The sequence below is a fragment of the Fusarium oxysporum genome, chromosome II, assembly GCF_013085055.1.
Source record: "Fusarium oxysporum Fo47 chromosome II, complete sequence".
NCBI lineage: Eukaryota > Fungi > Ascomycota > Sordariomycetes > Hypocreales > Nectriaceae > Fusarium > Fusarium oxysporum.
This window is the reverse complement of record NC_072841.1, coordinates 3249403-3276688: the sequence shown is the minus strand read 5'-3', so window position 1 is coordinate 3276688 and position 27286 is coordinate 3249403. Positions and strand designations below refer to the sequence as shown.

Below are 27286 nucleotides of genomic sequence, written 5' to 3'. Positions count from 1 at the left end.
AACAATCAATCAATCAATCGTCTCCTCCTCACTCCCATCCCAGTCCTCCACTCCACAATCCCTGACATCTCAGCATCCGTCTCTATCCCATCCTAGCTTGGTCTGGCCTAGGCTAGCCCCCAGGATCCTTGTCGAGACGACCCACCTCGACATGTTACTCCACCGCAGATACAAACCATGAAGGGTAGCGATAGCTTGCGACGGGCTAACCGTCCGGCTGCCAATTTCGACCTACCACCAGCTCAGGCACAGGCCCAGGCTCAGGCTCATGCCCAGGCGCAACAGCAGGCTCTTCGGTCTCAATCTCAGCCTCAAGAGCCCATCTTAGAATCTATAACCTCGACGAGCCCAGAAATCACCACTTCTTCGCTCCATTCTCAGCCTCAGTCTCTCTCGACCGCCAGGTTCCGTTCCTCTTCGAGACCCAGTCTTCAGGACCTAGTCCCTGTCGCCGGGACTCCAAAGCCAAACGTCCACGACCAACCTACAGCCTATGCCCTGTCGTCCTCATCCTCCTTGACGGGGCCGTCCTCTTTTTCATATCCTCCAGCGCATCCAACTGCTGGCGCCGCAACAATACATACCCATACAACCCATACACATCCGCATACGTACACACATACTGCCCCGGCGGCTGTCAATCGACCCCGGCCCCTGGGTCCATCCTCCTCCGACATAGCGACTGCAGAGCAGGCTCACTTCCTCCACCCTGTCTCATCTGCCTCGAGCTTACGTCCAAGGTCTTCCACCACTAGCGCCACTGCTGTTGCTGTCTCCCCGTCTCCAGCGCATACACCGAATTCTCTTCTTCGACAACACACCTCGCCGCCGTCTACCGTCGACAACAACTCTGCCCACTTTGTTCCTCGAGGCGGGTTGCCCCCCGCGCCGTCCATCATGTATCCGGCAGGCCAGAGACATGTCTCGGGCGCCGATCCCACACGACCATTCCAGGTCCCTCCGCCGCCGCCGCCGCCCATGGGAGCTCCGAATGCCGGCCAAATAGGTAATATGATGAACCTGCCTCCGCCGCCGCCGCTTCCTCGATATCCCACCGCACCAGGCCCCTCCGGCGTCGCGATACCCCCACCACCCGGTCCGCCTCCGGCGAGTGCTCTCGGCCAGCAGCCTCCGTGGCACGGCGCCTTTGGGCGCATGTACGACGGACGGCCAGGATACATCCCCCCGCCGCCGCCCGGTCAGCACCAGCCGTACAACCCAAAGTTACACGCTCAGATCGCTGCTGGGCAAACAATCTCTATCCCTCCACCTCCTCCGCCGAATGAGGCCATGAGTGCGACCTATATACCGCAGGGCGACACATACGGAGAGGGAGTTGGTATCCCCGCCTTTGGACTGGAAGACCCAACCCTGACTGTCAACTCGCAGACATCGCGGCCAGTGACAACGCCGCAGAGCGGAACTGACACAAATGTCACAACGCCTATGGACGAGGCTACGAGGGAACGCCTCTATTCTGCCAATAACGCCCAGCCGCGCGGCACCTCCAATTCTTCAAACGCCACTCCTCCCAGCTCGATCCCACCGGAAATCGCTGCCCAGTGGCCCCTCGATACGGTTCTGATTTGGTTAGCCCAGAACCAGTTCTCCAAAGACTGGCAGGAAACCTTTAGGGCACTCAACCTGCACGGAGCGCAATTCCTCGAGCTTGGAAGTGGCCACGGTGGGCGTGGTAATTTTGGTATGATGCATCAGCAGGTGTACCCAAGGCTTGCCCAGGAGTGCACCAACAGCCGAACCGGCTGGGACCAGCCCCGTGAGCGAGAGGAGGGCAAGCGAATGCGAAGACTAATTCGAAGTATTGTCACCGGTCGACCAGCTGATGTGTCTAAAGTTTCAACGGCCCACGGCCGTAAAGAATCCCTCAATGGCGGACATGGGAACAACCTACCAAGCGCTGGAACTGATCCCATGGATTCGCCAAATGTTTGTCGACCCGCTCGGTGCTGTGAGTGTTGGCCCTTACTAACTTTTCTTGTAGACACCTCTCAATGCCCCTGGCCCTGGTTTTGGCGGCCGCAGGTTCTCCCAGACCAGATCTACGACATTACCCAACAGTGTCAGTGGGTCCAACATAAGCTCTGAGTCTAACCACCGTAATATTCTCAAACATGTCGATACAGATGGTGCGCGCCGTCATAGTCCTAACGTTAGTGAGTCGAGTGAGGCCACGTTCCGTGGTCCTGCTGCGCGCTCAGCGAGTCCAACAGGCAGCCCAGGCATACCCCCTGCTCTTTTTACATCGACGACGACACCTATTCTCTCACAATCTCCTAACACAATGAAAGCTGGGCACCGTTCAAGAAGCAGCATGGATTCTGTTGCCTCTGTCGCAGCCATATATGGATCTGGAGTACCGTCAGACGCCGTCAACTTACTTAACCGGAACATGAACCTGGGAGAAATTGTTCATGGGCGAAATCATGATATCCGATCTCGCCACTCGCCTTCAGAAGGAGGGGAGAGGTCAGCAGGCGCAGAGACACCCGCTTCGGCCAAAGATTCCAAGAGCTTCCTGAGCTTCTTATCCAGGAAAAAGAGGCAAACCAAAGATGATGGTGCATACCCATCACCTGAAGAGATGGAGGCTTCCCCAACTTCACCACAAGGATCTATTCGCCCGGTGGGCTTGGGCGTTCGAGGAACCAATGGCAGCGATACTAATCTCGAGCTTGCTGGCTCAACGCTGGGCAGTTATGATGACAGGAATGGCCATGCTCTACGACCAAGGAGAATCAGCCCCGTAAGGACCTACGTACTGGCCACCATGGATTACTGGAACTACCGAATGTGCGACATCACAGAAGCAGAGACAGCAGCGGAAGTCCGTCAAGTTATCTGCATGCATCTTGGTCTTGGCGACTTTGAAAATTCTCACATTTATCTTACAGAAGTTGGCAAGTTTGAACATGTGGATCCTCTAGACGACTCGAGCCTTATTACCGTCAAACGAGCAAAGGGTGACCCTCTTGGGACACTTAAATTCTTCGTGACACCCCCAGGAGTTGCCCCCATTTCCAGTCTTGCCGTTAAAGCTGAAGTCCCTGTATCCTTGTCTCCTGGTTATCTCCCACCGGGAACCACTGCCGAGGATGCCCAACGAAATAGCAGACAGCGATCCAGTTCATCGCCCCCCACCTCGCGTTCTAATACATTGACAGATGAGAAGACTGAGGATAAGGTAGCCCGGGAGGCAAGTTCATATAGAGCTGAAATGGAGAGAAAGCAGCGTGAGTATCTGGCCAAAAGGAAACAAGCAGCGATGAAGGGTAGTCCTTCAGAGACACTTGGACCTGGTATCGTCGGCCGAAACGTCGATTTCGACCAACCTCGTGAGTCCCCGTATGAGGACAAGAGGCCAGAGCAACTCTTCCCCCAAAGACGACCTCCAGCCCCACCAAGCGATCCTTCTGCGACATTGATCAAGGCGAACTCCCTAAGCAGAAAGACTGGAGCCAGTATGCGCGCATCAAGTAGCAGTCTTGAGGGTTATCCAACACCACGGCATCCAACCGAGAGTGAGATGACGGAGAAGTCCAGGAGATCCAAGGGAACATCGCAACCAGCTGCAGGTCCTGCTGGTATTGGGGCAGCCCTTGCAGGTATGGGCAGAAACTTAAGCGCTATTGGACAATCCGCCAAGAACAATCGTAGCTCTTCTCCCTCCCGATCCTCAACACAATCAATTCCCGGAGGTAAGGACACCTTCTCTAGCGTCGACCCTCCTCAACCAAACTTGGGTCGAGATAGTCCCAGTACAATAGCAACACCAGGAACCGTGACCTGGAGCAAGAAGAACTTGCCCTTTATTGTGCCGGACTACTCGCCCAGCCAATCACCTATGCTAAGCCCTAATCTTGAAGCTGCACCAGAAGCTAAAATCTTTGAAACAGTCCCGAGGGCAACATCTCCTACTGATATGAGCCCCAACTCGAGACGTACAAGGGGCACTTTCGCCCCAGACCATCCGTCCCCTCCAAAACGACGTGCAACTCATGGGCCAGACCCAGACTTTGAGGACTCGGACGTCCAGTTTTCGAAGCCTGCTCCCGCACCACCAGCTGACGATGATAGCGGGGATGATTCGGACGACGGGCTCTTTGCCATTCCACTTGCCAACCGAAACAAGGGCAAGGGTGCTGCTGCTAATGGTGATGCAAATGGTCACAACAAGCGTCCTAGTCTAACGGTTAATACGGCGCGCTCCAGGAAGGGTCTCTCTGTTGCCTTTACATCACCCAAGTCATATGGCAGTAGCGTGACTCCTGACAGTAACGAAGATTCCCGACATAAGCCAACTACTCCTCGTTCCGAAACGTGGGAATCGGAAGACAAGGACAAAGACAGTAAACTCGGCCGACGAAAATCGTTCATCGAGAAGGATGTCTGGGCTAATCGCCCTCCAACGGACGCCCTTATCAATAACCTTGACGACTTCTTCCCCAACCTGGATCTTGATCAACCTGTTCTTGATGAACCTGGCGAAGGTGGACTGCCACCATCTCCGATTGCCGAGGGCACAGAAACCACATCTGATCAAGGGCCATCCCAGCCGGCAGTGTCGAGCCATACTCAGCAAGCACCGCCTGCAGCGATTCCGCCGTCCCGGCAGCCATCTCTGTACAATGAAAACGATACTCTTGGCTCCGACGAGTCAACCCTCAAAGCCCTCGATCAACAGCGGCCCACTTCTGTGGCTGCGAGGAGTATTCGGCGCTCAGGCGGTCTCGGTCGAATGAAGTCCATTCGAGAAGTCGCCCGCGGCGCTCACGAGGCCAACAAGCGAACCAATTCAACTAATCAAGGACCGTCGTCAGGCAACATTATGCGCCGAAAGAGTACAAAGATGTTCAACGCCAACATTGTACAAATTCGACCGGATAGACGTGGCAGCGTCATAATGCCGCAGATTCCTCAAGATACAGTGCCAAAGCGACAGACGACATTTAGGTGGTTCAAGGGTCAGCTCATCGGCAAAGGTACTTACGGCCGAGTGTACCTCGGTATGAATGCCACTACAGGAGAGTTCCTGGCTGTCAAAGAGGTCGAGGTGAACCCCAAGGCGGCTGGTGGTGACAAGAGCAAGATGAAGGAGCTTGTTGCTGCTCTAGACCAGGAAATCGACACAATGCAGCACCTGGATCATATCAACATTGTGCAATACTTGGGTTGCGAGCGAAAGGAAACTAGTATTAGCATCTTTCTTGAGTATATTTCTGGTGGCAGCATTGGATCATGTCTGCGCAAGCATGGCAAGTTTGAGGAGTCTGTCGTGTCTTCACTAACTAGACAAACACTCTCCGGCCTCGCCTATCTACATCGTGAGGGTATTCTGCATCGCGATCTCAAGGCCGACAACATTCTTCTTGATTTAGACGGAACGTGCAAGATCAGCGATTTCGGCATCTCCAAGAAGACAGACAACATTTATGGCAATGATAAGACAAACAACATGCAAGGTTCGGTATTCTGGATGGCCCCAGAGGTCATTCGGTCCCAAGGCGAAGGTTATAGCGCCAAGGTCGACATTTGGAGTCTGGGTTGTGTAGTCCTGGAGATGTTTGCTGGCAAGCGCCCATGGGCCAAGGAAGAGGCTGTTGGTGCCATCTACAAGATTGCTAATGGCGAGCGACCACCGATCCCCGAGGACATCCAGGATACTCTTGGACCACTGGCCGTTGCCTTTATGATGGATTGCTTCCAAGTGTAAGTTTCTTGATATGACAATGCTGTCCGCAATGCTAACAAGAAGACAGAAACCCCTTCGACCGTCCTACAGCGGATGTGCTCCTGTCGCAGCACCCGTTCTGTGAACTGGATCCAAACTACAACTTTTATGACACAGTGCTGTATCACAAAATCAAGTCGTTCAAATAAACTCGCTATAGATACACGATCTTGAACGAGGTGGTTAATTATTCTTCCCTTCTTTTTTTGTTTGTATTAGTGGCATGGGAGTTAGTTATACGCTTTTGAAGTTCGAGAGCGACGGCGTCATTATGGGAACACGGCTTGATAGCTGATTGGCATTGTTTATGTACGGGTGGATGCAAATGGTAATGAAATGAACGGCTGGATGGCTGATGATATCCGATACTGTGAAGTATGTATCAAGTGACTGCAAGTTGTAGACTTGCGTGATGATTTTATGCCTATTCGGGCAGAGACAGTGATATCTAGAGATGCTGTTGCCTGGATCTGGCAGAAGTTTTGGTTCACACAGTCAAGACGTCGAAGCATTCGAAACACACCCATTTCTCAATTCAACTCAGATAACGTACTCAAGGCATGAGATCAGAACATTGTGTGTCCGTACGAGTCTGAAAGAGTTACTAGGCTAAAGTAGTCACGCGCAGCTACCGTGGATGGAGGATCCGTTGAAATGATCAAAAGAAATGCCCAAGCTACTTGAAGTCAATATGTGTCTACCTCTCATACCTTAGTATATGTTTAATATGGGGTTTATTAGACCGTTGCTGGGCCTCTGCCCCCCATCATATGGGTGCGTGTCAGTCGTCACTACTCCAAAGTTAACGCAAATTAAGCCTTGTAAAAACAGAAGTTTATCTCTTGACGAACATCACCAAGATGGCACACTGTTTTAGAAGTCCGCATCTCCGATCAGTACTATTACAAGATCATTCATTTTAATACACTCGAGTTCTATCCAGCACATGCGGCTCCTCTCACGCCTATCAATATTTTGATATATTCTACAGCACTGTTCATGGCCGACCCTGACACGGAAATCGCTGCTCGAGTACTATGCAGCTTATTCAAAGATCGAGGCAACAAGGAAACTGGCCAGTCTTCATTGCCGACCCCTAGCCTTTCCCCCGCGTTGCCAACCCCTCCATTGTCGGATGATCAAGTTCATGTCACAGTTAGTCCATCTCCATCACAAACAAAGATACTACAGTGTCTAGAACCTGCGATTCCGCCCCTGCAATGTCACCTCCCTGTCCGTTTGGTCCTAGACCATCCCTCTCTGACTCTAGGGGCGAAGTCTACTCATTCCCAACTCTTGCTCTCAAATCGAGAAGGGAACTCACAACCCAACCGTCCTGTATTACACGTCAGGGGCTTGTTTTGTAGCAATAAGCTTCCCCCACTACCTGACCCTGATCCGAATCCAGATCGGCAGCTGTCGTATCATGCGGACGGCACTTGGGAAGAAGGCGCAGCGGCATTGAGCTTACTCCTCGTCAACCTTCCTGACCTACGCATCTACGAGGGAGAGATGCTGGAAATGAGGGATTCCCTCGAGGAAAATATGTTTGAGCTCTGTCGCCTCATGGAGCATAGAGATGGTGGCCTTCCGAGGGAGCTTGTCGAGAAGAAGATGATGTATTACTTGGATTTCATCTTCAGGTTGGCCGGAGAAGGATACGAGCAAAGGACCATCCTCGAGCAGGGACGGGCAAAGATGGAACTTGCTTTGAGTTGGGTATCGGGCCTCATTAGGCATTGGGACGAGCATGTATCTACAGTGCTTTTCGCTGATGCAATGGAGCAGAATCCTCATCATCACCAGCGACACCAGGGGGCAAATTAGAGATTGACGCTGAAGTTTGGTGCACACAGCAATTGAGGACGCTTTCACAGATTCTTTTGATTAGCCCTCCCCGCGAATCCTTACTCATCAATAGAACCATTCAAACCATCTCGCTTCATTACAATGTTTTGTGTATTCTCGATATAAGTAGCAAGGTTCCTTTCCTCGACAGGTACCATAACAAGTAACTTGACTCACCCGGAGTTTTCAAACCTAGACCATCATTCTTTACCCTCGGCCTCCCTTGTCTTTCCAGCCTGTCCTTTGCCGGGGGCTCCATCAAATTTTGACTTCCAAGTATCCTCCTGTTTGAACATTGCGATGCATTCAGCAGCACTTGGCTGCCCGTATTCAGGATCCGCGCCGCCATCTAGCAACTCCTTGGTTTTATTGTTAGTATTGCGATTCAGTTCCTCTCTAGAAAGAAACTTTGATCCGGAAATAACTTCAGAGAATGACTCACTTGAATTACTGCGTCTTCCTTCTTGAACACTGCCCCAGCGAGAGGACTCTGCCCTCGGTCATTGAGACGATTAGGGTCCGCACCATGTTGAATGAGAACCTTTACTAAATCGGCGTGGCCGTGATACGCAGCGAGCATAAGCTTCGATTGTCAGCACAAGCTTCTTGAAGAAAATTTGCTCGAGATATACTCGAGTATCATGGGCATACCAGAGTATCGCCCTTGTCGTTTGTCAGATTTGGAGGTAGGCCTGCTGGGAGAGCCTGCTCAAACGTAGCCACGTCTCCCTTTCTCGCAGCATCGTACATCCTGCTTGCGAATTCTATCATCTCCGGCGTGAGAGATCCCGCGCGGGCTGGTTGGTTTGAAGCGTCGCTCATGATGGTGCCTTTATTGCTGCCTTAGACACGTTTATGTGATGTCTCGGTTGGCAAGGTTAATGAGCGCAAAATTCCAAAATCGTAAGTAAGCCACAAGGAAAATTTCGATTCTGGGTGCTCCTGGTGTTGATGTGATGATGGAGAAGAAGCCCCGAGTTATGAAGCGAGGTTGAATGAAATGACGTATGCTATGGCTTTATTATATGGCGTAAATGCCGGTAAGGCAGTTTAATGGGACAGTTACGGAGGCGCACTTCAAAAGCAGATGATAACGACGTTTTCATAAAATAATAACATTGCGCAAAACTATTTGCTAAGCTGCCTTTCTTGGAAAATCTTATTTCCAGTTGCTCTCGTGTCATTCTTCGTGATATCAATACTCAAACTCATCTGCATCACGCCCTTGGTGGTCTCTGACCTCAAAACTCATGTGCCCAAGTTCCCAGGCTCAACGACTCTTAAAGAAAAAGAAGAAGAAGAAAAAGTCTCATCACCGATAATGAGTCTCGTATTTCGCTCATAGACTAACAATGGGAAAATAATGTGATCACGATGCATTCTCGTACAGTTGTGTTTACAATGGGATAATTGTTCAAAAACGCCGAAAGTAGAGCATCAATTCGTTTCATGCTAACCATTTCTGATCAGTCGAAAAATAGTGAGTATCATCAGAGAACCTACCGTAAGGTACACTCGTTTATCTCAAATGTTCATTTCATACTGCATTTAGTGCAGAAAGTCTGTAATACCATCGCCTTCGCCATTGTCTGGCTCATTTGGAATCGGCGGGTCAGGTTTTGGCGTCTCTGGACGATGCGCAATGTCAACGATCGGGTTCATGATGATTTTTGTGTGTTCGCCTTTCTTCTGATGATATTTTTTTTCGTCTCTTTAGGGACAGTTTGATCGAGAGGATGATGGTTCTTTACCGTCAAACATTAAAGAGGGAGATGGGTGGGATATATAAAAGCAAAAAGTCAACTAACAACGCGGGGGCACCTTACGTTACGTCAGGGTTTTGTGAGCCATCTAAATCATTGGAGGAGTTGAGCCGAAGACAAAAAACGTGTGGTTTACATTCCATCCATTCCAACTCAATAATTGCCGCGTGGGTTAATAAGGGGTTGCAGTTGGGTATCGCAAGCACCGTAGTGAGTGATCATGCGATTCTTCAAGGCCCAACATCGGTTATGTCTGATATCCTCAAAAGGGCCGTTAAGTTCCAGGACCATGGATATCATTTAAACAACATTTTATAGTTGACAGAGAATGCGGGGGTTGGGGATTGTTTTACAGATCTTTGGTAACATGTCCTTGCTTTTTCCGCGGATCTGGATAATCAATCGTTGGTAAAGGTCCCTGAGCATAGGGTAAATGAATTGTTATTAGTTATCTATCATGGTACACTGCATTGCACATTGAACATGGTCTCGATACTTGCATGATATGATATGATATGACATCAAGCATGTGATTCGAGCCTCACGACATGCAATAAAACCAACCTGACCCTGAACCTCTCTTCGTCATTGCTGACTGATGCCAGCAATTACAGAGACACCTTTTGTCTCTGGAAAAACACCATTTTCTTTTGAAAGAACCACCTGGACCAGACAAAAATGCTCGTCGCTCAACTTTCCCCATGCAGCCCCCATCACGATGTGGAAGTCTGACAGGGACAGGGAGCAAGGGTCGAGGGAACCCAATTGGTTGTGACATCCTTGGAGCATTTAACAAAAGACAGACAGACACAAATAATTGACAATTGACAAGTGTGTCTGTTGTCGAAAACTGAGCGAAATCGGCATCTTGGACGTTTCGGGGTCTGCATGAGGCCGCTTTCGATAGCATCAGCCCTTGAACGACATGTAGTCTACATATTCTTAGAGATCTTCAACACCACGCTTGGATTACCCGAAGCAGCATTTCAAAAACAAAGCGATGGAAGAAACCCAGCCAGAATGGGATTGTTGCCAAGTTTGCCCATTGCTACGATCTCCATTCCCCTGATATTTTTGTACTTCTGATGTTGGGTGGCTGAACTAACAGTCGGATCCGGCGGGAAAGGATACTTCGGCTTGTGATCCTACCAACAAGATGAGGGGTAGCTCTCTACTCAAAGCAGTTCAGTTCCTAGACTACCTCATGGCAAATTTGGTTCTCAATTGATCGACATCGAAATCTCAAGCTTGGATTTGGCCGAGTTTTCCACTGATGGGTAAGACTCGAATCCTTTGCGGATCGCTTTTTAGCGGGAGACGTAATATCAGATCAGGGCAAAGCGGGTGTCGTGCATGCATGAGACGGACTAGACTGTCTAGATTACCATCAACCTCTGAGCTGTACGGACGGTGCATGCGGTCACGTCGGATAAAATGGAGGATACAGACAGAGAGAGGTCAAAGTCAAAACCAAAAGGTCCACCATGAGTTGCTTGCATCCATCCTTGAAGGGCGTGCATGCATGGAGAGGAGAGGAGAGGAGAGGAGGAAGCGCTTTGTGAGACGAGTAAGTGGATATATCTTCCCCGGAACGCTCAGGACCAAGAGAGGCCCTTGTTGATCAACTCGAATATTGAGGTTTTGGAGAAATGATTGACCATCGTTGAGTCCAACAAGTCAGAGAGACAAAAGGGTTCGTGTATGACCTCAGAAGCTGGGGATTCACTGACCCAAGGTATGCATCTCGGACAGGTCACAGGTCCGCCCTTTGCGTGCGGCTGCGTAACCCTACAGTACTGTACGGTACAGCAGAGTTTCCTTTCCAGTAAGACAATGCCCAGGAATTATCATAACTCATAAAGCATGCCACAAACTGACTCTTCATAATCCCCAATCTTTGGTTGGGAACCCAATCGGCTGGTAGGCGGCCAATTTGCGTTGCATTTCAGACCACCAAACACGTCGGGTGAGCTGCTACCGACCCGATATGAGATGCCATCATGAGAAAAATTGAAAGATGGACATTCTCGTACAATTGAGGCTAGGGTAAAAGTATCATGATATCAGTCCTTGAGGTGTTCTAACATCAGATGTTAGTTGGATCAGCCACAGACGATACATGACGAAAGGATACGGGTACTTGACTTTAGCCTCTGGCTCGGGTGGATTTGCAAGTACAGACTGACTAAACCCGTGTACTTCCGGCACCCGCACCCGTCTAAACCGTAAGCGGGTCTCCACCAGCGGCCGGGTCCTCCCACTGAGTCTGCCTCTCCCAACATCCTCCTCCTCCTCGTTCCTCCACCTTGGTTCATCATGGATGGCCATGATCCATTGATTATTACACCCCTGTCAAACTCTCTTCTTTCCCCCCTGGGGCCCCAATCAAAGCTCCCCATTCTCCAGCTTCGTCCCCTGCCCGTCAGATGTCAAGCATGTCCTGCGTGGCCATCTGTGACCTGGAAAATCAAGCAGCTTGCCTATTGATTATGCTACTGATAGTCAAAAAACGACTGTCGACGTGAAATAAGGCCCGACTAGCTAACATGCCACATTCTGAACCTTCTGGGCACTGTCTGTTTCAACCTGCTTGCTGACTCCTGAGCCTGCTCTCAATTTATCCCCACGAATCAAGGGTTACGAAACGGTTCTACACTATACTCTGCTATACTAGAAACGCCCTCGTTGGCTCTACCAAGCCCATCAGCACTTTGACCAATTTGACTCTGCGATTGACTTTCGTAGTGATTACGATTACAATCCTCAGCACCTCTCACAGCACGAGCTCGGTAACACAAGGGAATATACCTACAGCGGGAGGTGGCGCTAGCAATGCCCGTCCCCGTTTTGGTGGCTGCAAAAACACTATCAAGATACAAAGATACATCAGACCACTTTTTGCAACGACCGTCAACAACCATCGTCACCATCCGAAGCTCCAGAACGTGTCAAAGCTATCCACCTTTGACTCGTTCTTGGCTCATATGTGCCAACTAGAAACAAGAGCTAATAAGCTAGCCAACCTTACTTGGGTACCTATACCGATCTCCCCTTCTGTGCCGCCGGCGGAGGATGAGATATCGACGTCCTCCAGGCAGACCACTTCGCTGCTCATCCCATCCCATTCCACTGTCCTGTCCGGTCCGTCTTCCTTGCTCTCTTCCGCTCCTTATGCCTCTTCTGAATAGGCAGGGTAGGTTAGGCAATTGAGAACGTCCCCCACGCACGCCACTATCTTGGCCTTCGCTCATCTCATTACCCATCTGTGTCTGAACTTTGAGCCGCCCAGCTACCTCCTGCGGTACTACGTGCCATCCAATCCGTAACAGTGGTAATTTACACCCACGCCCTCGCCCTCGCCCTCGCCCTCAGCCGTGCAGAAAACCTATCCCATCTCCCTCGTACTCCAATTGGATCACCATCCTGCTGTAACCTCTGCTGATCTCGTCAACGGCCGTCTACCCATACGTAGTAGCTCCATGGGCCATGGGTTTACGTTACCCTACCCAATCTGCGGCAAACACTTCAAACTAAGCCTGGTATAGTATGTACATACATGTTGTAGCATGTAGCAGGTAGGAATAGCATAGCCTTTCCCTTCGGCGTTCTCTCACCGCACTCCCCGTTATGCTCTATACCTACCTCTCTTCTCCTCTTTCCTTGGCAACCCTTTCAGCTTTCTCATATAAGAAGTCTTGGAAGCTCTGCGTATAGAGTTCTCTCCTTTGTTCTTTTCTTCTCATCTCTCATCCGAAGAGTTCAACCTCACTTACAGCTCTTACAACCTCATCACTTATATATATATATATATATATATCCTAATCACCCTACCCCAATGACTGAGGAAGTCAAATCTATCTCGCCCTTCGGCATTGCCCGCTCAACTGTCAAGGGCGAGCCTCTCTCCAAGGAGGAGATCCAGCAGTACAATGACTTCTTCAAGGCCAGCTGCTACCTCTCCTTAGGTATGATCTACCTCAAGGAGAACCCTCTTCTTCGAGAACCCCTCAAAGCCGATCATCTCAAGCTTCGATTGCTTGGTCACTTTGGCTCTGCTCCCGGCCAAATCTTCACATACATGCACTTTAACCGTCTGATCAAGAAGCACGATCTTGACGCTCTCTTCATCTCTGGTCCCGGACACGGTGCCCCCGCTGTCCTGTCTCAGTCTTATCTGGAGGGTGTCTACACCGAGGTGTACCCCGACAAGACTCAAGATGCTGAGGGTATGCAAAAGTTCTTCAAGAGCTTTTCGTTCCCCGGTGGAATTGGCTCCCATGCTACTCCGGAAACCCCTGGATCTCTCCACGAGGGTGGTGAACTGGGTTACTCCATCTCACATGCTTTTGGTGTTGTCTTCGATAACCCCAACTTGATTGCTCTTACTATGGTCGGTGATGGTGAGGCCGAGACTGGTCCCCTGGCTACCGCCTGGCACAGCAACAAGTTCCTCAACCCAATTGTTGACGGTGCTGTCCTCCCTGTTCTTCACCTTAACGGTTACAAGATCAACAACCCTACAGTCCTTGCTCGAATCTCACACCGAGAACTCGAATGCCTCTTCATCGGTTATGGCTGGCAGCCATACTTTGTTGAGGGTGACGATGTTGAGACTATGCACCAGGCTATGGCTGCTACTCTCGAGCACTGCGTGGACGAGATTCGAAAGATTCAGAAGGAGGCTCGTGAGTCCGGCGAGGCCAAGCGACCTCTGTGGCCTATGATCGTTCTCCGAAGTCCCAAGGGCTGGACTGCCCCTCGAAAGGTTGACGACAACTACCTGGAAGGTTACTGGCGAGCTCACCAGGTCCCCATCGCAGACCCCGCCACAAACCCTGCTCACCTTAAGGTCCTTGAGGATTGGATGCGAAGCTACGAGCCTGATCGTCTATTTGACGAGTCTGGCGCGCCTATTGCCTCTCTCCGTGCTCTTGTGCCTGAAGGTAACCGACGAATGAGCGCCAACCCCGTCGCCAACGGTGGTGCACTTAGGAAGCCGTTGAGAATGCCCAACTTCAAAGACTATGCCATCAAGGTTGACAGCCCCGGAAATGTCATGAACGCCAGCATGACCAACATGGCTGTCTTCCTCAAGGATGTCATTGCTGAGAACCAGACAAACTTCCGTCTCTTTGGTCCTGATGAGACTGAGTCTAACAAGCTTGGCGGTGTCTACGCTGCCGGAAAGAAGGTCTGGATGGGCGAGTACTTTGAGGAGGATGCCAACGGTGGTAATCTTGCCAAGGCTGGCCGTGTTGTTGAGATGCTCTCTGAGCATAACTGTGAAGGCTGGCTCGAGGGTTACCTCCTTAGTGGTCGTCACGGTCTTCTCAACAGTTACGAGCCTTTCATTCACGTTATTGACTCTATGGTCAACCAGGTATGTAACATGATTTGTCCTAATGTCACTCTTACTGACTATCCCTATAGCACTGCAAGTGGATCGAGAAGTGTCTCGAGGTTGAGTGGCGAGCCAAGGTTGCCTCTCTCAACATCCTCTTGACTGCCGTGGTCTGGCGTCAAGACCACAACGGTTTCACTCACCAAGATCCTGGTTTCCTCGACGTTGTCGCCAACAAGAGCCCCGAGGTTGTCCGCATCTACCTTCCTCCTGATGGCAACTGCCTGCTTTCTGGTATGTCTAACTCGCGATCTTAGTCTGATCTTGACTAACTTGTCACAGTCATGGACCACTGTCTTCGATCAGTCAACTACGTTAACGTTGTCGTTTCTGATAAGCAGGAGCATCTTCAGTACCTCTCCATGGACGCTGCCATCGAGCACTGCACCAAGGGTATTGGTATCTGGCCTCAGTTCTCCACCGATGCTGGACAGGATCCCGACCTGGTCATGGCCTCTTGCGGTGATATTAGCACCCACGAGTCCTTGGCTGCCATTGATCTCCTGCTTGAGCACTTCCCTGAGCTCAAGATTCGATGCGTCAACGTTGTCGATCTCTTTAAGCTGATCCACCCCAGCGACCACCCCCACGGTCTTCCCGACTCTGAGTGGACCAGCCTCTTCACTGATGACACTCCTGTCATCTTCAACTTCCACAGTTACCCCTGGATGGTGCACCGCCTGACATACAAGCGTCCTGGTAGCCGCAACCTCCACGTTCGCGGTTACAAGGAGAAGGGCAACATCGACACGCCTCTCGAGCTTGCCATTCGCAACCAGACTGATCGATTCAGTTTGGCTATCGATGCTATCGACCGCATGCCTCAACTCCACAACCGGGGCGCCTCGGCCCGCCAGGCTCTCCTCAATGCACAGATCCAGGCCCGTAACGAGGCTTTCGAGACAGGCATGGACCCTCCCTTCCTCAAGAACTGGACCTGGAAGCGCAATGGCCTTTGGAAGAAGGTTGCCGACGGCCTTGTCTCTCGATAGACGGATATAGAAACATTATACAGGTCAAGGAGAAACGGATGCAACCCATCGCTGGATATCCCTTCACGGTACCAAAGATTTCTAGACGGAAACGAATAGATGAAATAAATTCAACAAAAATAAGACGGTGGGCGTTGCTGGACGGTCGGTTATCATGTTAACAAGATGTTATGGCTCTCCTATTTCTTCTCATCTCTTTTACGAATTTCCATAGTTATGCAATACGAATCGTTCAAAATAGGTTCCCACGAAACACTCAATTCCGAACTGCCTCTCTCTTCATATGATACTGCGTCATGCCCAGATCAGGGAACTCACTTGTTCCAACGACCCTGAACCCAAACTTCTCATACAGGCCCCTTCCTTCGCTAGAGCTATTCAAATAAGACATCCAACCTTCTCGATCGGCTTTCTCAACACCAAATCTCATTAGCGCAGATCCTACGCCCCGTCGCTGTGCTTCTTTTGCAGTGGCGATCGTGCTTAGGAACCAATGCCTCTCACCAGCGACGTGTTTTAAAGTCGCATCAGCATTCCTCTGAAAGAAATCCGCCGCGGTCGCTTGGTCTCCTGAAGCAGGAAACGTAGAAGGGTCGATCTGCTTCCCCGACAATGGTGGGTTTTCTCTGCGAACCCAGCGCGCCCAGCCGAGGATTTTAGAATCGTCCTCTGCGACGAGCATGAAATTGTCATCCTTGTCGTCGACGTTGGTTTGGAGAAATGAGGTTTGGAAAGCTTGGACATCAGGAGATGATGGGGAGAAGCAACGCTTGTTTAGAGGCGAGGAAGAGAATGCGGAGAAGAAGACGGCAAGCATTTGGGGGATGTCTTCGGGCGTTGCTGGGCGGATTGTTATGGGTGACATGATTGCGGTTGGTGATAGAAATCAAGGTTGGTGAAAGGTTGAAGTTGTGATTTAGGTAAAATGAAGGGAATGTTGGTATAAGTTCTTTGGCCAATGGGGTGAGTCACGCCGATAAAGCAAAAGCATCTTCGCCTCTGTTAAGATATCAACCAGTCAGCCGCAAACACTAATACAGAGCATCTCCTCTCACTGCGCGCGTCACTTCTGATGCTGTCACAAGCACAGCAAGGAACCAGGCCGGCACAAGACGTAGGTTTAAACACTGACTAGCCTTTCTCTAATTTGCTACTACAAGTATTGGTCAACTCAATCATGGCTTGTGATTCGCCAGACAACTAGCTGAAGGCGACTATGTTCTTCAACTAGGTCAGTTTCCTGACTAGTCCAGACACTCTCGTAATATTCCCATAATTAATTCCGACTTCCTGAACGCCCCGTTGACAAACCGACCCGTTGCCGCGCTATATCGCTCTAACCAAGATAACTGCTTTACAGCTACAGAGCCTTGACTGACTGAAAGAAAGGGTTTGCCTGCAGCTCTGCATTTGCCCCAACAAGCTCTTTCAAAGCAGCGACTTGCTCCTCGCGGCTCATATTCCCTGCCTTGACCTTATCCTTCCACTCCACCAAGACTCGCTTGAGCATGGCACTACCCGTCTCAACGTCTTGCTTGCTGTACTGCAGTGCTAAATCTTCGTGCTTGGTAGTAAAGTCCTCAAGCTCGTCTGCCTTGCGTTTGGCCATACGGACAACCTTGTCCGGGAAGCGAACTAGCTCGGCGACGTGGATGCCGAAACTCTGGTCACACACACCTGGTGCGACCTTGTACAGCAACGTCACTTCGCGCTTCGCATCCGCTTCTGAAGTCGCTGCTGCGCTAGTGCCGCCGATGTGCGCCGTGACATGGAGGTTCTGTACTTGCGGATACTGGTCGGCGAGAGCTGTGAGTTCGTGGAAGTGAGTGGCAAACATGGCAGAGCAGCCGATCTCCTTCACAATGTGCTCTGAGATAGCCCATGCAAGACCGAATCCGTCGTATGTCGATGTACCACGCCCAAGTTCGTCAATAATGATCAAGGACTCTGCCGTAGCTGACTTGAGGATGTTGGCCGTTTCAAGCATCTCGGCCATAAAGGTCGAGACACCCTTGAGCTGCGAATCGCTAGCACCTACACGTGCCAATATGGAGTCATAAATGGTCAACTCGGCTTCTGCGCAAGGCACGAAACACCCGACCTGCGCCATAAGTGCAATGACGCCCGTTTGTCGGATGTAGGTTGACTTGCCACCCATATTGGGGCCGGTAATGATGAGGAAAGACGACTTGTCACGAGTAAGCTCAATATCGTTCGTGATAAATTGAACATCGTCCTGGAGTTCCATGCAAGGATGGCGGGCTTCGCGAAGTATCGTCTGGCCCTCGCCACGAGCGTGGATCTTGGGTCGGACATACGACTCAGGGGCATGGACTGAGGCGTGGGAAAGGGAAACGATTACGTCAAGGTGGGCAAGAACACCAGCTAGGCGCTCTAGAACTGGGCAGTAGGAGGAAGCAACTTGAACAACTTCGTGAACAAGACTGCTTTGTGTTCTGTTGTAGTTCTGAGATAGCTGATCATACTCGCGACGATAAGCCTGCAGCTTCTTGGTCGTGAAATAAACACCGTTTTTTTGTGTCGAGCACTCTTGATACTTGGAGTTGTTTCGAATGCAGCCAGCCTCTTGTCGTGTGAGACGCATGCAAACTCCGTGTACCTTGTGGCTGGTCTCAAGGAAGATCTTCTTGTCGGGATCTTGGCCTAGGTCTTTAGCCGAAGCCGTGAACTCGGCACGAATATCCTTGTCAAGCTGGTCAAGTTTCTTTCGGATGATACGCAAGCTTTTATCAAAATCGGCTTTAATGATGTACTCATGTCGATCAAGAGCGTCGAGATCAACGGTTTGCTCCACCATATCCTGCAACTTGCCCAAGCTATCAGAAAGGTCGCGAAGCTTGATAGTGTATGCCTCGTCGAGGGGGTCTTTATAATTCTCATCCATGACACCTTCAAATGTGCCAATAAAGCCAGGTAGACGGATGACAACCTGATATGCGCGGACGACGTCCTCCAGGTTAGCTTTGCCTCGCTGGAAGCGCTTTGAAAGTCTGTAAAGGTCAGGAATGGATCGAAGGTGTTCCTCCTGGAGTGTCTGTCGGAGTTCAGTATCAACATAGAAAGCTTCCACCAACTGTTGACGCTTCTCAATCTCCGTCTTGCTCATCAAAGGCTGCTTCAACCACTGTGCCAAGAGTCGACTACCAACTGGTGTCTTGCAGTGGTTGAGTACACCAAAGATGCTCATCGTTTTGGATCCATCTCGAGGACCTGGCATAAGGTTAAGGGCCTTTAGAGCAGCAGCATCGAGCTTCATGAAATGTGCCAGGTCATGTTGGTATAGCTGATATTGGCCAAAGTTGGAAGGATCCTGCAGAACGCCGAGGTATTTGATCAAAGATGCAGCAGATCCCATGGCCAGCTTAAGATCAGTCTGTGGGAGAAGAGAAGCCGATCGCTCATCCTTGAGCAGACGTGCCAGGTCTTGTTCAATATCCCGGGTTCCAAAGTCGCCAGCTGGTCTCTCTGCGATAGCCACACCGCAATTATCAATAATTTTCTTCAGCTTGGACAATTCGGGATCCTTCTCCTTTTCGCTCTTGTCAATCTGTATCAAACACTCACGGACACCAAGCTGGATAAGGAGTGCCTCGAAATTGGAGTAGAGGTCGTTGTCGAGAAATTCGCTTACACCAAGCTCGCGGACGCTGGCATCTGCGAAGCAAACACCGACATTTCGAGCTTCGGAGGCCTTTGTGGAGATTTTGACGGCGAGAATCATAGGCGCAGACTCAACCTGGCCTCCAAGGTCATCCTCAACATCTTGTAAGTTACCTGGCGAAGCCTGCTTGATACACTTCCAGTTCATGCGACCGGAAGGGCTTTGCCAAATCTCTACTCGTTTTCCCAGTTTGAGTAGGGCTTCTCGAAGGAATTGTCGGAATACGGTCATGGTCATGGTGACTGAGGGTAGTCCGGAGTGGTCGTTTCGGCCGAGTTGTCGGACAACAGAAGTTGTCTTGTAGACCTGTAAAATGGATTTAGCATTGCTTAGAACGATATCGCAGAAGTAGCATACAGTTTTGGCAATATATGTGGCATCTTGGCCATGTGAAGTGTACCAATCTCCTCGGTCAAAGATGCGGATCGTGTCTTCGTTGACGGCTGGCAATGATTTGTAGAAACGAATGAAGCCGCCCTCGTCATCGAGCTGGACAGATAGAATCAGTTGGATATATTTCGAAGTAATTGATTTTCGGTAGGTACCTTTAGTTCTGGTCGTGAAGCCATAATAAGTCGATTGTCTTGTGAACTCCTGATACAAAGTCAAGCAACGTAAGGGTCTTGTCGTAGTAAAAGTGCCTGAGAGACGTTGTACTTGTCGCGTCACTAGCTCCCGCATTGGCCGGGAGACGCGTTTTTGTGGGTTCTCAGTTAAAGTGGTGACGCGAAACCATGACTCTGCATAAGTTAGGCCTTGCATAATGCTTGCATAGATGCATAAAGGTGCCTTCCTGAGAATGCTATCCATTCACATGCACAACATTTCTCTTCTCGCTTAGTGATTCGTGATTGGCCAATTGACACAAAAGCCAGCGGGCACCAGTGATTGAGCCTCTATTGAAGAGGTAGAGGTGCCCTCTTACATCTCCGTTTCTTCACATATCAAACCATCAGAACTCACAGTGTATCTCGCTATTGACATTGCACGAGTCTTATCATCAAATAGTCTCCTTTCGAGATCCGCATTAAAGGTTCAACAGCAGCTAGCTCAGGGACCCTTGACATGGCTAAGCTGAAGAGCTGCCACCATGCCAGAAGAAGACAGCCTCAACTCAAGAAAGACGCGGCAGACTGCGAATGTCTCGAGACCAGGAATTATAATCCGAGACATATCTTGAGACTATCGATCCTCACATAGTGATAACCAATCAGAGGCGCACTATCAAAAGTTCAGTTGCCAGGATAAACTTTCAGTCAGCCACAACTCTACTGGGATATTGTCGAGATCTCATTTGACTAGCGCCAGCCGGCCCGTGTCATTGCTTCGAGTATCCGTACACTGTATAGTTCTCTGAAAAGTGAGACTTCTTATCACGAATATGGTAAGGGTGTGAATCTTGGGCCGTGGGGGCTTGGGAATCACTACCTATCGTACCGTACGTGATCATTTCTCGTTTTGTGGCGAGTGACTATTGAGAAGAACTACTTGTGATGTGCGCTGACGAATCGCTAGTTCTTGCATGAAGATTCACTGCGAACTCGGCTGTTGAGTTGAATGGAATTGTATTCGCAGTGCTCGTATTGGCCAAGCCATGGACGAACTCAATGCTTCTCCATATGGAAGCTGGAAAATAGAGTCATTTTAACCTTGTTTTTAACTTCTGCCAAGTGGGTATTTTTCGGTTTTTACAGCAAAGAGCCGCAAACTAAGTCTGCGAGTTGAAGCTAATTCTTTACACAGATGAACATGATGGAAATTCCGCTATAAACCATGGCATTATCCTTGGTTAACGAGAGAAACGACGTCAACACGTGCCATCAAGAGCAAGTTGTGCTTGAATATTCCATGTCTTGGCGACAAGGATTAAACGCTCGACATTGACCATCCGGGTTCTCACTAGAGACCCAAAATGGCAATTTACCGATTCATAGTGGACACAGATGCCTCGAGGCCATCAAGGTCCTCAAGGTCCTTTCAGCCAATCCACTATTTTTTGTATCATGGCTGCGATTATTGGCTTCTCGATGGCAGCTGGAGGAGACGACTTTCTCTGAGTAAGAGGCTGAGACATTAACTTTTGCTCTCCCTCTTTATTCTGTGCGTTTTTATTAAGGGTTTACATATTAACTTTCGTTACTGCTACCCAGTATCTAGAAGTCTTCCTCCTCATACAACCCTTTTGGACAGTTTCAAGGTCCACCTCCTAACTCGAAACTCTTCCCGGATCATTGGCTTCAAAAGACGCAAGCTAGCGATTTAAGCATAAATTTCGACGCAGTCTCCCGGCTCTCCTGTGCCGTAGTCAGCGCTCTACAGTCGATCTCGTGCCGTTACCCGTCCGTCTCTCGCCGACTGGTCGATCTGAAGATGCACACTTCCGCTTTGTCACTCGCTAGATGGGGCTTTGTCTTCTCTGCGGCTTCTGCTGCTGCCAGCAATGCCCATATCGCCCCTAGAGCTACCCAGGCTCCCTCGACCACAGCAGCCAAGCCTGAGGTAACTGCTATTACAGGATGCCACCTTCATGCCTCTGAACTGTTAGCAAATACCTCTCGCGTATCGATACGGTTGACTAACATCCCTCCAGATATTGTTTCGCTGGTGAGACCGAGTACTTGGTAGATGTCAAGGTCACTGCAACCACAGACGTACCTTCGCAGTACACCGACTGCCATTCCCATGGCTCTGATATGTAAGCTACTGAGTGTGCCCTGCCATTGGCCCCTACTAAATCTTGCGTCCTAGGTTCTGTGTAGACTCTGACGGTGGAGATGTTTCTGTTCAAGCTGAAGGTGCTGAGTCAGAAGAGGACCACGCAAAGGAAGGTGAAGATCATGACCACGACCACGATCATGAGAAAGCAAGTAGCACCGGAACTGCAGCCGCAGCTGAAAACACCGAAGAAGCTGAGAATGAGCACTGCCATTTCCATGCTGGTGTTGAGTAAGTCGCTTCCTTCACTTCCACATACACCATCAACAGTCGCTAATGGATCTATGTAGACACTGCACAGGCGGTAGCGGCCATGGCCACAGCGATTCTGAATCCAGCGAGTCGGAGTCTGGCTCTTCCTCCTCGGCATGCCAGCCTCGAAGGAGAGACTATGACGTTGGTCTCCGTGTTGGTCTGCTCTTCGTTATCCTAGCCACAGGTGCTCTGGGTGTCTTTGGCCCCATCCTGCTGCACAAGATGATGCCCAGCAAACTCAACATTGTCCTCATTGTATTAAAGCAATTTGGTACTGGTATTATAATCTCTACCGCCTTTGTCCACGTAAGTGAAATGATTTACCCTTACAAACGATTGCTAACTAATGTCTCTAGCTATACACCCATGCATTCCTCATGTTCGGCAACCAGTGTATTGGAGAGTTGGGTTATGAAGCTACGACATCCGCTCTTGTCATGGCTGGCATCTTCCTTTCTTTCCTTGTTGAGTACATCGGCAACCGCATTGTCCTCGCAAAGACAAAGGCTTCAGCCAATCTCTCTACTGCCGAAAAGAAGAGCGCCTGGTTGTCCACTGAGGTTGTCAGTGTTCTTGTCATGGAGATGGGTATCCTCTTCCACTCTCTTCGTAAGTGATCCCTCTATCATCTCACGGTGTGGTTGGCTAACATCACTGCTAGTTATCGGCTTAACGCTCGTTGTAGCGGGTGACGAATACTTCCTGACCTTATTCGTCGTCATTCTTTTCCATCAGATGTTTGAAGGTATCGCTCTTGGAAGCCGAATCGCCACCATCGGTACTTCTAACGATAGTCATGCCCCACCCGTGCCTCGTGTCTCCCAGGACACTTCCTCCGCTCAAGATTCAGATAAGGCTCCTGCTTCCACTGAGACCATCCCTAACGAGGAATCGGCCCCTGCTGGTTTGACCATGAAGAAGAAGCTCGGCCTTGCCTCTCTTTTCGCCTTCATTACTCCCATCGGCATGGCCATTGGCATCGGTGTCTTGCAACAATTCAACGGTAACGACAAGTCTACTCTCATCGCCATCGGTACCCTCGACGCCGTCTCCGCAGGTATCCTCATGTGGGTTGGACTTGTAGAGATGTGGGCTGCAGACTGGATGACAGGGGGCCATGGCCACAAGGCTGAGCTCGCTGACGCCAATCTGCTCACTACCATTCTTGCCGGCACTGGTCTGGTTGCCGGCCTGGTGGTGATGAGTCTTTTGGGTAAGTGGGCATAGACTTAGGGTTATTGGGAATGCTTTCTAAATCTCGTTTTCACGATAATACGATTGGCAAAGGAGTTTGGTACCTGTATTTACGGAGTTCGTGTCAGGAGCATATGCAGTTGGGTTTGCACTGTTAACAAAACTGGGGGCAATAACTGCTTGGATATATACTACAAATGGCGTTGCTAGGATAGAAACAAATCGAGATGAGGTAAATGATGATGTATCACATCACTGCGTGTGCCCATGTTTGTGACCAATGCATTCATGGGACGATTTATATTAGCCCAAGCCAAGTGTCAAATCCCCCCAGGGCAAGCCTTCCGTTACCGATTAACCTTTTAGGAGCCCCTTTCCAAGGCTCGGCGTCTGGTACTTGGGTGCTCTGTACTTCAATGTCGAGTTGCGTGTACCGTTGTACGGCAGCACCTGGATGCTGCTGGCCGTAGGGCTGTTCATGACATCCCAGTGATCGGAGATGTTTGGATTTCCATAAGGCCGAAGAGCTGCGAAACGCATTCTTCACAACTGTCAGAATTTTCCATTGGTAGAATTAGAAGATACTCACGTGTAGTTTCCAGGGGCTATTCTTGTGCCGTTGGCGAGCTTGCCAAACCACCAAAAGACGTGAAATCCTCGTGATTGTTGTTTAAGCGGGAATGGTAATGTGTCATTCGGATCGTTGGCAGTAGGATCGAAGAACCAAAATTCCTCCGCATCCCGCATTGTTGTTGCTGAACCAATAAAACCATGTCTTCCGACCCGTGGAGGATAAGTCCATAAAGATTCTGACCAACCTTGTTCGAAGATCTGCTATTCATCAGATATCATGAACAATGGGAATCTACAGATAACTTACGTCCCACCTAAGATTGTCGCAGGCGTATGATGTCCTACCGCCAATTTCAATAAAGTCACTCGCATCTATATCGATATTGAAAGACCATCTACACCGTCGTCAGCAAAATGTATACACGGGTTAAGTCACTTACGCTGAATCTTTATCGGGATCCGTAACAAATGGATCAACAATGAACATATTGTCAAATGCTTTCTCGGTATCATATGCAGCTCCTGCCCAGGTCTCTTAGTAAGCTAGGCGCCTGGTTCCTTTACAAAGAGCTAACAAACCTCCGTATGGGATAGCCAGTTTCTCCCCATGATCGGAATTGATCAATACCTTGCCACTGTATAGTGGCAGGTAATCATCGTCAACGTCGGGAAGCCCAAAAGTAACACTAATCACTGTGAGCGACCAAATTTTCGTCACCAACTCAGACCTACCTCAGCTCTCTTGTCTCCCCGGGTTCAATGAGGACCCTGTGTGGGAGTCTCACAGGAGGGACAATGTTTTTGGGCTCAATAGCATAGAGTAAAGCCACTCCATATTCGGGATCGTAGATGTTGAAACCCGCTTGGGGCTCAAGCTTAAAAGTGTATTCGTGTGCTATCCCGCCGGTATTGGTGATGTTGAAACTCCATCGAGGCCGGAACAGCTCTGTGTCCATCAGAGAAAAAGGCTCATACTCGAGTTGAGTGTCATAGTTGAGAACTTTCCAGGCGTCAACCAGTCCAGTACCAACCTGGAAAGGCGAGGCTTTGTACTTGCGCATTAGGCGATTATTGACAAACGGTAGGGTCGTCCCACTTGATGCGATGCGATCTCTGAGCATTTTGGCGAAGCCTGCGCCATTGAAAGCACGACCACCGTACTGACCCACGAACAAAGCCGCAATGCCTGCAATGTAGGGCGCCGACATGGATGTCCCACTCAGTTCCTCGTAGCTTTGGTTCAGTACAGTACTCATGATCATGTATCCAGGGGCGGTAATGTCGGGTTTAAGAAGCAACTCGTTGGTCGGGCCCCATGTCGTGAAGTAGACGGGAAGTGGCCCAAGATCCTCGCCAGTTCTGTTAGCATTTGGCTTCGTAGTAACATTAGCAGCAGCGACAGCTAGAACTCCTCTACCGACAGCTCCGCTACTGGAGTAGAACGGTCCAAATTCTCCTTCGTTACCAGCCGATGCTATCACGACTACGCCCTTATCTACCAGTCGGCTGGCTAACATAGCCCAGGGGTTATCTGACCAACCATTGGGTTGGCCAATGCTCGAGGTGATAACATCGGCCTTTAAATTCCCTATCAGCAGTAACTCATACTTGTGCATAACAGTACTTACTCCCGCATTGTAAGCATCACACAGTGCTTGCATAATGGTCTCTTCGTCGGTCTCCCATGGATCCTGGCGATTCTTAGCTGCAGGACTCGCGAAATAATTCTTAGTGGTCTCGAATGCTTACATCAGAGAATACCTTGTATATGAGAAGTTCGGCCTCGGGCGCAACTCCAGTAAGCCTGAGGTCCATGTTATTAGAACTCTATTGTATCTGCCTCCAACAGAACTAACCATTCATTCTTAGCAGCAATGATACCTGCAACGTGAGTTCCATGACCTTGGTAGTCCATGGGATCATTATCGGGTTGCTTAGGATGTTTTCTCTCATTGTGAGTTTCCCCTGGATATAATGTAAGCCCTTGGTCATAAGAATATGTCCACCAAACCTACAGTCTGCTCCGACAAGATCATAACCCCCTTTGACTTTGCATCCAGGTCCAAAACAGCCTCCGAGCTTTACAAAATTAGTAAGTGAATAGAACCAGCTTCAGAATGAAAATACCGCTTTGTGGGTATAGTCAATGCCGGTGTCAATTATCGCGACAGTTGAGCCCTTTCCACGAATACCGGCAGCATGGAGTTTGTCAACACCCGTCCAGTGATGAATAGAATAGTTTCTTATAGATGAAGATGGGCCGCTCTCTGAATTCTCGACTTTTGGCATGGCCACTTTGTGGGCTTGCCACACGTTCACAACCCCCTCCATCTGGAGCAATGTATCCATATTATCTGTGTCAGTTTCAACCACCATTCCACTGAAAACATCACTACAATCAAAGCTCTGGAACAAAGGCCTTTTTCGACCAGGTTTCATGAGGAGTTGGCGTGTCACTGCGGTCGTGCCTCGATTCTGCGAGTGTTAGTAATTGGTGGGAGGACAGGACTGGCTTCTTTACCGGCTCGACTTCAACAATGAACTTGCGGGTGTTTCCAGTGCTCGTTCGACCATTTCTGGAGGACCGAACAGCCGGTTTATTGATTTCCTCGGCATCAACGGCCACTGATGCCGCAACCAGCAAGACTTTCAACAGATTGTATGACTTCATGGTGGTGGGATGGTCTAAACGAATGATAGGGGATGAGAAATCGCTAAGGCCAGGAGAACATATATATCACTCGTTATACTTCCCTCGTATTGGTGCTTCTTCGGAATATTAGCATGGTCGGCAAGGTCTCGGAAGGATGCATTGTTAACGTTACAGTCCTCACTTGGACCACGGAAAGGGGCAACAAGTGCGTCTTTTTCCAGCTGCCGTTGCGTGATCCAACGTTGAATGTTTTGGTGTCACAGAAAGGGTAATCTTTCCCTGCCTCTTCATGTAGCGAATATCCGTAGCCAAAGACTGTAGGGTTAACCAAGACATCTTTCTGAAGGTCGCCTCAGTGTACGGCTAAGCACATCGACCCGAGTCGTGGGTCGGCTGTACTGGCTTCCACTTGGAGAACATTGTGGCATCCCCTGGGATTTGAGAATGTAGCAAGCCTATGC

At 49.9% G+C, this 27286-nt stretch overlaps 9 protein-coding genes across 9 annotated transcripts; 5 read left to right on the top strand and 4 right to left on the bottom strand.

Annotated features, from left to right (window-relative positions):
- Positions 1 to 177: 177 nt before the first annotated feature.
- Positions 178 to 6132, top strand: FOBCDRAFT_288544 (uncharacterized protein; the record flags this gene model as incomplete). Its single annotated transcript, XM_054703387.2, has 3 exons — positions 178 to 1947; positions 2003 to 5727; positions 5778 to 6132. The coding sequence occupies 3 exons, from the start codon at positions 178 to 180 to the stop codon at positions 5896 to 5898; spliced, it is 5616 nt and encodes a 1871-aa protein (XP_054559362.1). The 3' UTR covers positions 5899 to 6132.
- Positions 6133 to 6664: 532 nt separating this feature from the next.
- On the top strand, positions 6665 to 7710 carry FOBCDRAFT_215311 (uncharacterized protein). Its single transcript, XM_059609403.1, has one exon. The coding sequence runs from the start codon at positions 6749 to 6751 to the stop codon at positions 7574 to 7576; it is 828 nt and encodes a 275-aa protein (XP_059466780.1). The 5' UTR covers positions 6665 to 6748; the 3' UTR covers positions 7577 to 7710.
- On the bottom strand, positions 7691 to 8599 carry FOBCDRAFT_215309 (ankyrin repeat-containing domain protein). Its single transcript, XM_031173899.3, has 3 exons — positions 8249 to 8599; positions 8040 to 8180; positions 7691 to 7956 (listed from the first exon to the last, which is right to left on the bottom strand). Exons 1-3 carry the CDS (start codon positions 8417 to 8419, stop codon positions 7798 to 7800), a joined length of 471 nt encoding a protein of 156 aa, XP_031050684.1. The 5' UTR covers positions 8420 to 8599; the 3' UTR covers positions 7691 to 7797.
- Positions 8600 to 10209: 1610 nt separating this feature from the next.
- On the top strand, positions 10210 to 10484 carry FOBCDRAFT_16350 (uncharacterized protein). Its single transcript, XM_059608409.1, has one exon. It carries the CDS (start codon positions 10249 to 10251, stop codon positions 10444 to 10446), a length of 198 nt encoding a protein of 65 aa, XP_059466779.1. The 5' UTR covers positions 10210 to 10248; the 3' UTR covers positions 10447 to 10484.
- Positions 10485 to 13040: 2556 nt separating this feature from the next.
- On the top strand, positions 13041 to 16015 carry FOBCDRAFT_155343 (XFP N-terminal domain-containing protein). Its single transcript, XM_031173896.3, has 3 exons — positions 13041 to 14740; positions 14791 to 14995; positions 15044 to 16015. The coding sequence occupies exons 1-3, from the start codon at positions 13196 to 13198 to the stop codon at positions 15751 to 15753; spliced, it is 2460 nt and encodes an 819-aa protein (XP_031050681.1). The 5' UTR covers positions 13041 to 13195; the 3' UTR covers positions 15754 to 16015.
- Positions 16010 to 16807, bottom strand: FOBCDRAFT_257264 (acyl-CoA N-acyltransferase; the record flags this gene model as incomplete). The annotated part of the gene is made up of 1 exon (XM_031173898.3): positions 16010 to 16807. Exon 1 carries the CDS (start codon positions 16616 to 16618, stop codon positions 16010 to 16012), a length of 609 nt encoding a protein of 202 aa, XP_031050683.2. The 5' UTR covers positions 16619 to 16807.
- A 61-nt stretch (positions 16808 to 16868) lies between these two features.
- On the bottom strand, positions 16869 to 20110 carry FOBCDRAFT_155340 (muts domain V-domain-containing protein). The gene is made up of 3 exons (XM_031173895.3): positions 19981 to 20110; positions 19793 to 19924; positions 16869 to 19741 (listed from the first exon to the last, which is right to left on the bottom strand). The coding sequence occupies exons 1-3, from the start codon at positions 20002 to 20004 to the stop codon at positions 17114 to 17116; spliced, it is 2784 nt and encodes a 927-aa protein (XP_031050680.1). The 5' UTR covers positions 20005 to 20110; the 3' UTR covers positions 16869 to 17113.
- A 1237-nt stretch (positions 20111 to 21347) lies between these two features.
- On the top strand, positions 21348 to 23632 carry FOBCDRAFT_237042 (uncharacterized protein; the record flags this gene model as incomplete). The annotated part of the gene is made up of 8 exons (XM_031173894.3): positions 21348 to 21406; position 21552; positions 21593 to 21975; positions 22026 to 22130; positions 22184 to 22381; positions 22441 to 22711; positions 22762 to 23014; positions 23067 to 23632. The coding sequence occupies 8 exons, from the start codon at positions 21348 to 21350 to the stop codon at positions 23630 to 23632; spliced, it is 1836 nt and encodes a 611-aa protein (XP_031050679.3).
- Positions 23633 to 23881: 249 nt separating this feature from the next.
- On the bottom strand, positions 23882 to 26922 carry FOBCDRAFT_16329 (peptidase S8/S53 domain-containing protein). Its single transcript, XM_059608408.1, has 12 exons — positions 26694 to 26922; positions 26300 to 26647; positions 26188 to 26251; positions 26029 to 26137; positions 25922 to 25976; positions 25801 to 25863; positions 24905 to 25749; positions 24752 to 24858; positions 24613 to 24694; positions 24480 to 24567; positions 24189 to 24430; positions 23882 to 24140 (listed from the first exon to the last, which is right to left on the bottom strand). The coding sequence occupies exons 1-12, from the start codon at positions 26841 to 26843 to the stop codon at positions 23954 to 23956; spliced, it is 2340 nt and encodes a 779-aa protein (XP_059464179.1). The 5' UTR covers positions 26844 to 26922; the 3' UTR covers positions 23882 to 23953.
- Positions 26923 to 27286: the final 364 nt, after the last annotated feature.

Excerpts from the sequence above, each read along its gene's own strand:
- FOBCDRAFT_155340 (XM_031173895.3), bottom strand. The coding sequence starts at position 20,004 with ATGGCTTCACGACCAGAACTAAAG. Across the intron at positions 19,925-19,980 it reads CTTCACGACCAGAACTAAAG|CTCGATGACGAGGGCGGCTT; the intron begins GTACCTACCGAA and ends CTATCTGTCCAG. Across the intron at positions 19,742-19,792 it reads CCACATATATTGCCAAAACT|GTCTACAAGACAACTTCTGT; the intron begins GTATGCTACTTC and ends TCCATTTTACAG.
- FOBCDRAFT_16329 (XM_059608408.1), bottom strand. The coding sequence starts at position 26,843 with ATGAAGTCATACAATCTGTTGAAAGTCTTGCTGGTTGCGGCATCAGTG. Across the intron at positions 24,859-24,904 it reads GGGGAGACAAGAGAGCTGAG|TGTTACTTTTGGGCTTCCCG; the intron begins GTAGGTCTGAGT and ends CACAGTGATTAG. Across the intron at positions 24,431-24,479 it reads GCGACAATCTTAGGTGGGAC|ATCTTCGAACAAGGTTGGTC; the intron begins GTAAGTTATCTG and ends GATGAATAGCAG.
- FOBCDRAFT_215309 (XM_031173899.3), bottom strand. The coding sequence starts at position 8,419 with ATGAGCGACGCTTCAAACCAACCAGCCCGCGCGGGATCTCTCACGCCG. Across the intron at positions 8,181-8,248 it reads ACGACAAGGGCGATACTCTG|CTTATGCTCGCTGCGTATCA; the intron begins GTATGCCCATGA and ends TGACAATCGAAG. Across the intron at positions 7,957-8,039 it reads AGGAAGACGCAGTAATTCAA|GAGTTGCTAGATGGCGGCGC; the intron begins GTGAGTCATTCT and ends AATAAAACCAAG.
- FOBCDRAFT_215311 (XM_059609403.1), top strand. The coding sequence starts at position 6,749 with ATGGCCGACCCTGACACGGAAATCGCTGCTCGAGTACTATGCAGCTTA.
- FOBCDRAFT_16350 (XM_059608409.1), top strand. The coding sequence starts at position 10,249 with ATGAGGCCGCTTTCGATAGCATCAGCCCTTGAACGACATGTAGTCTAC.
- FOBCDRAFT_155343 (XM_031173896.3), top strand. The coding sequence starts at position 13,196 with ATGACTGAGGAAGTCAAATCTATCTCGCCCTTCGGCATTGCCCGCTCA. Across the intron at positions 14,741-14,790 it reads TTGACTCTATGGTCAACCAG|CACTGCAAGTGGATCGAGAA; the intron begins GTATGTAACATG and ends CTATCCCTATAG. Across the intron at positions 14,996-15,043 it reads TGGCAACTGCCTGCTTTCTG|TCATGGACCACTGTCTTCGA; the intron begins GTATGTCTAACT and ends AACTTGTCACAG.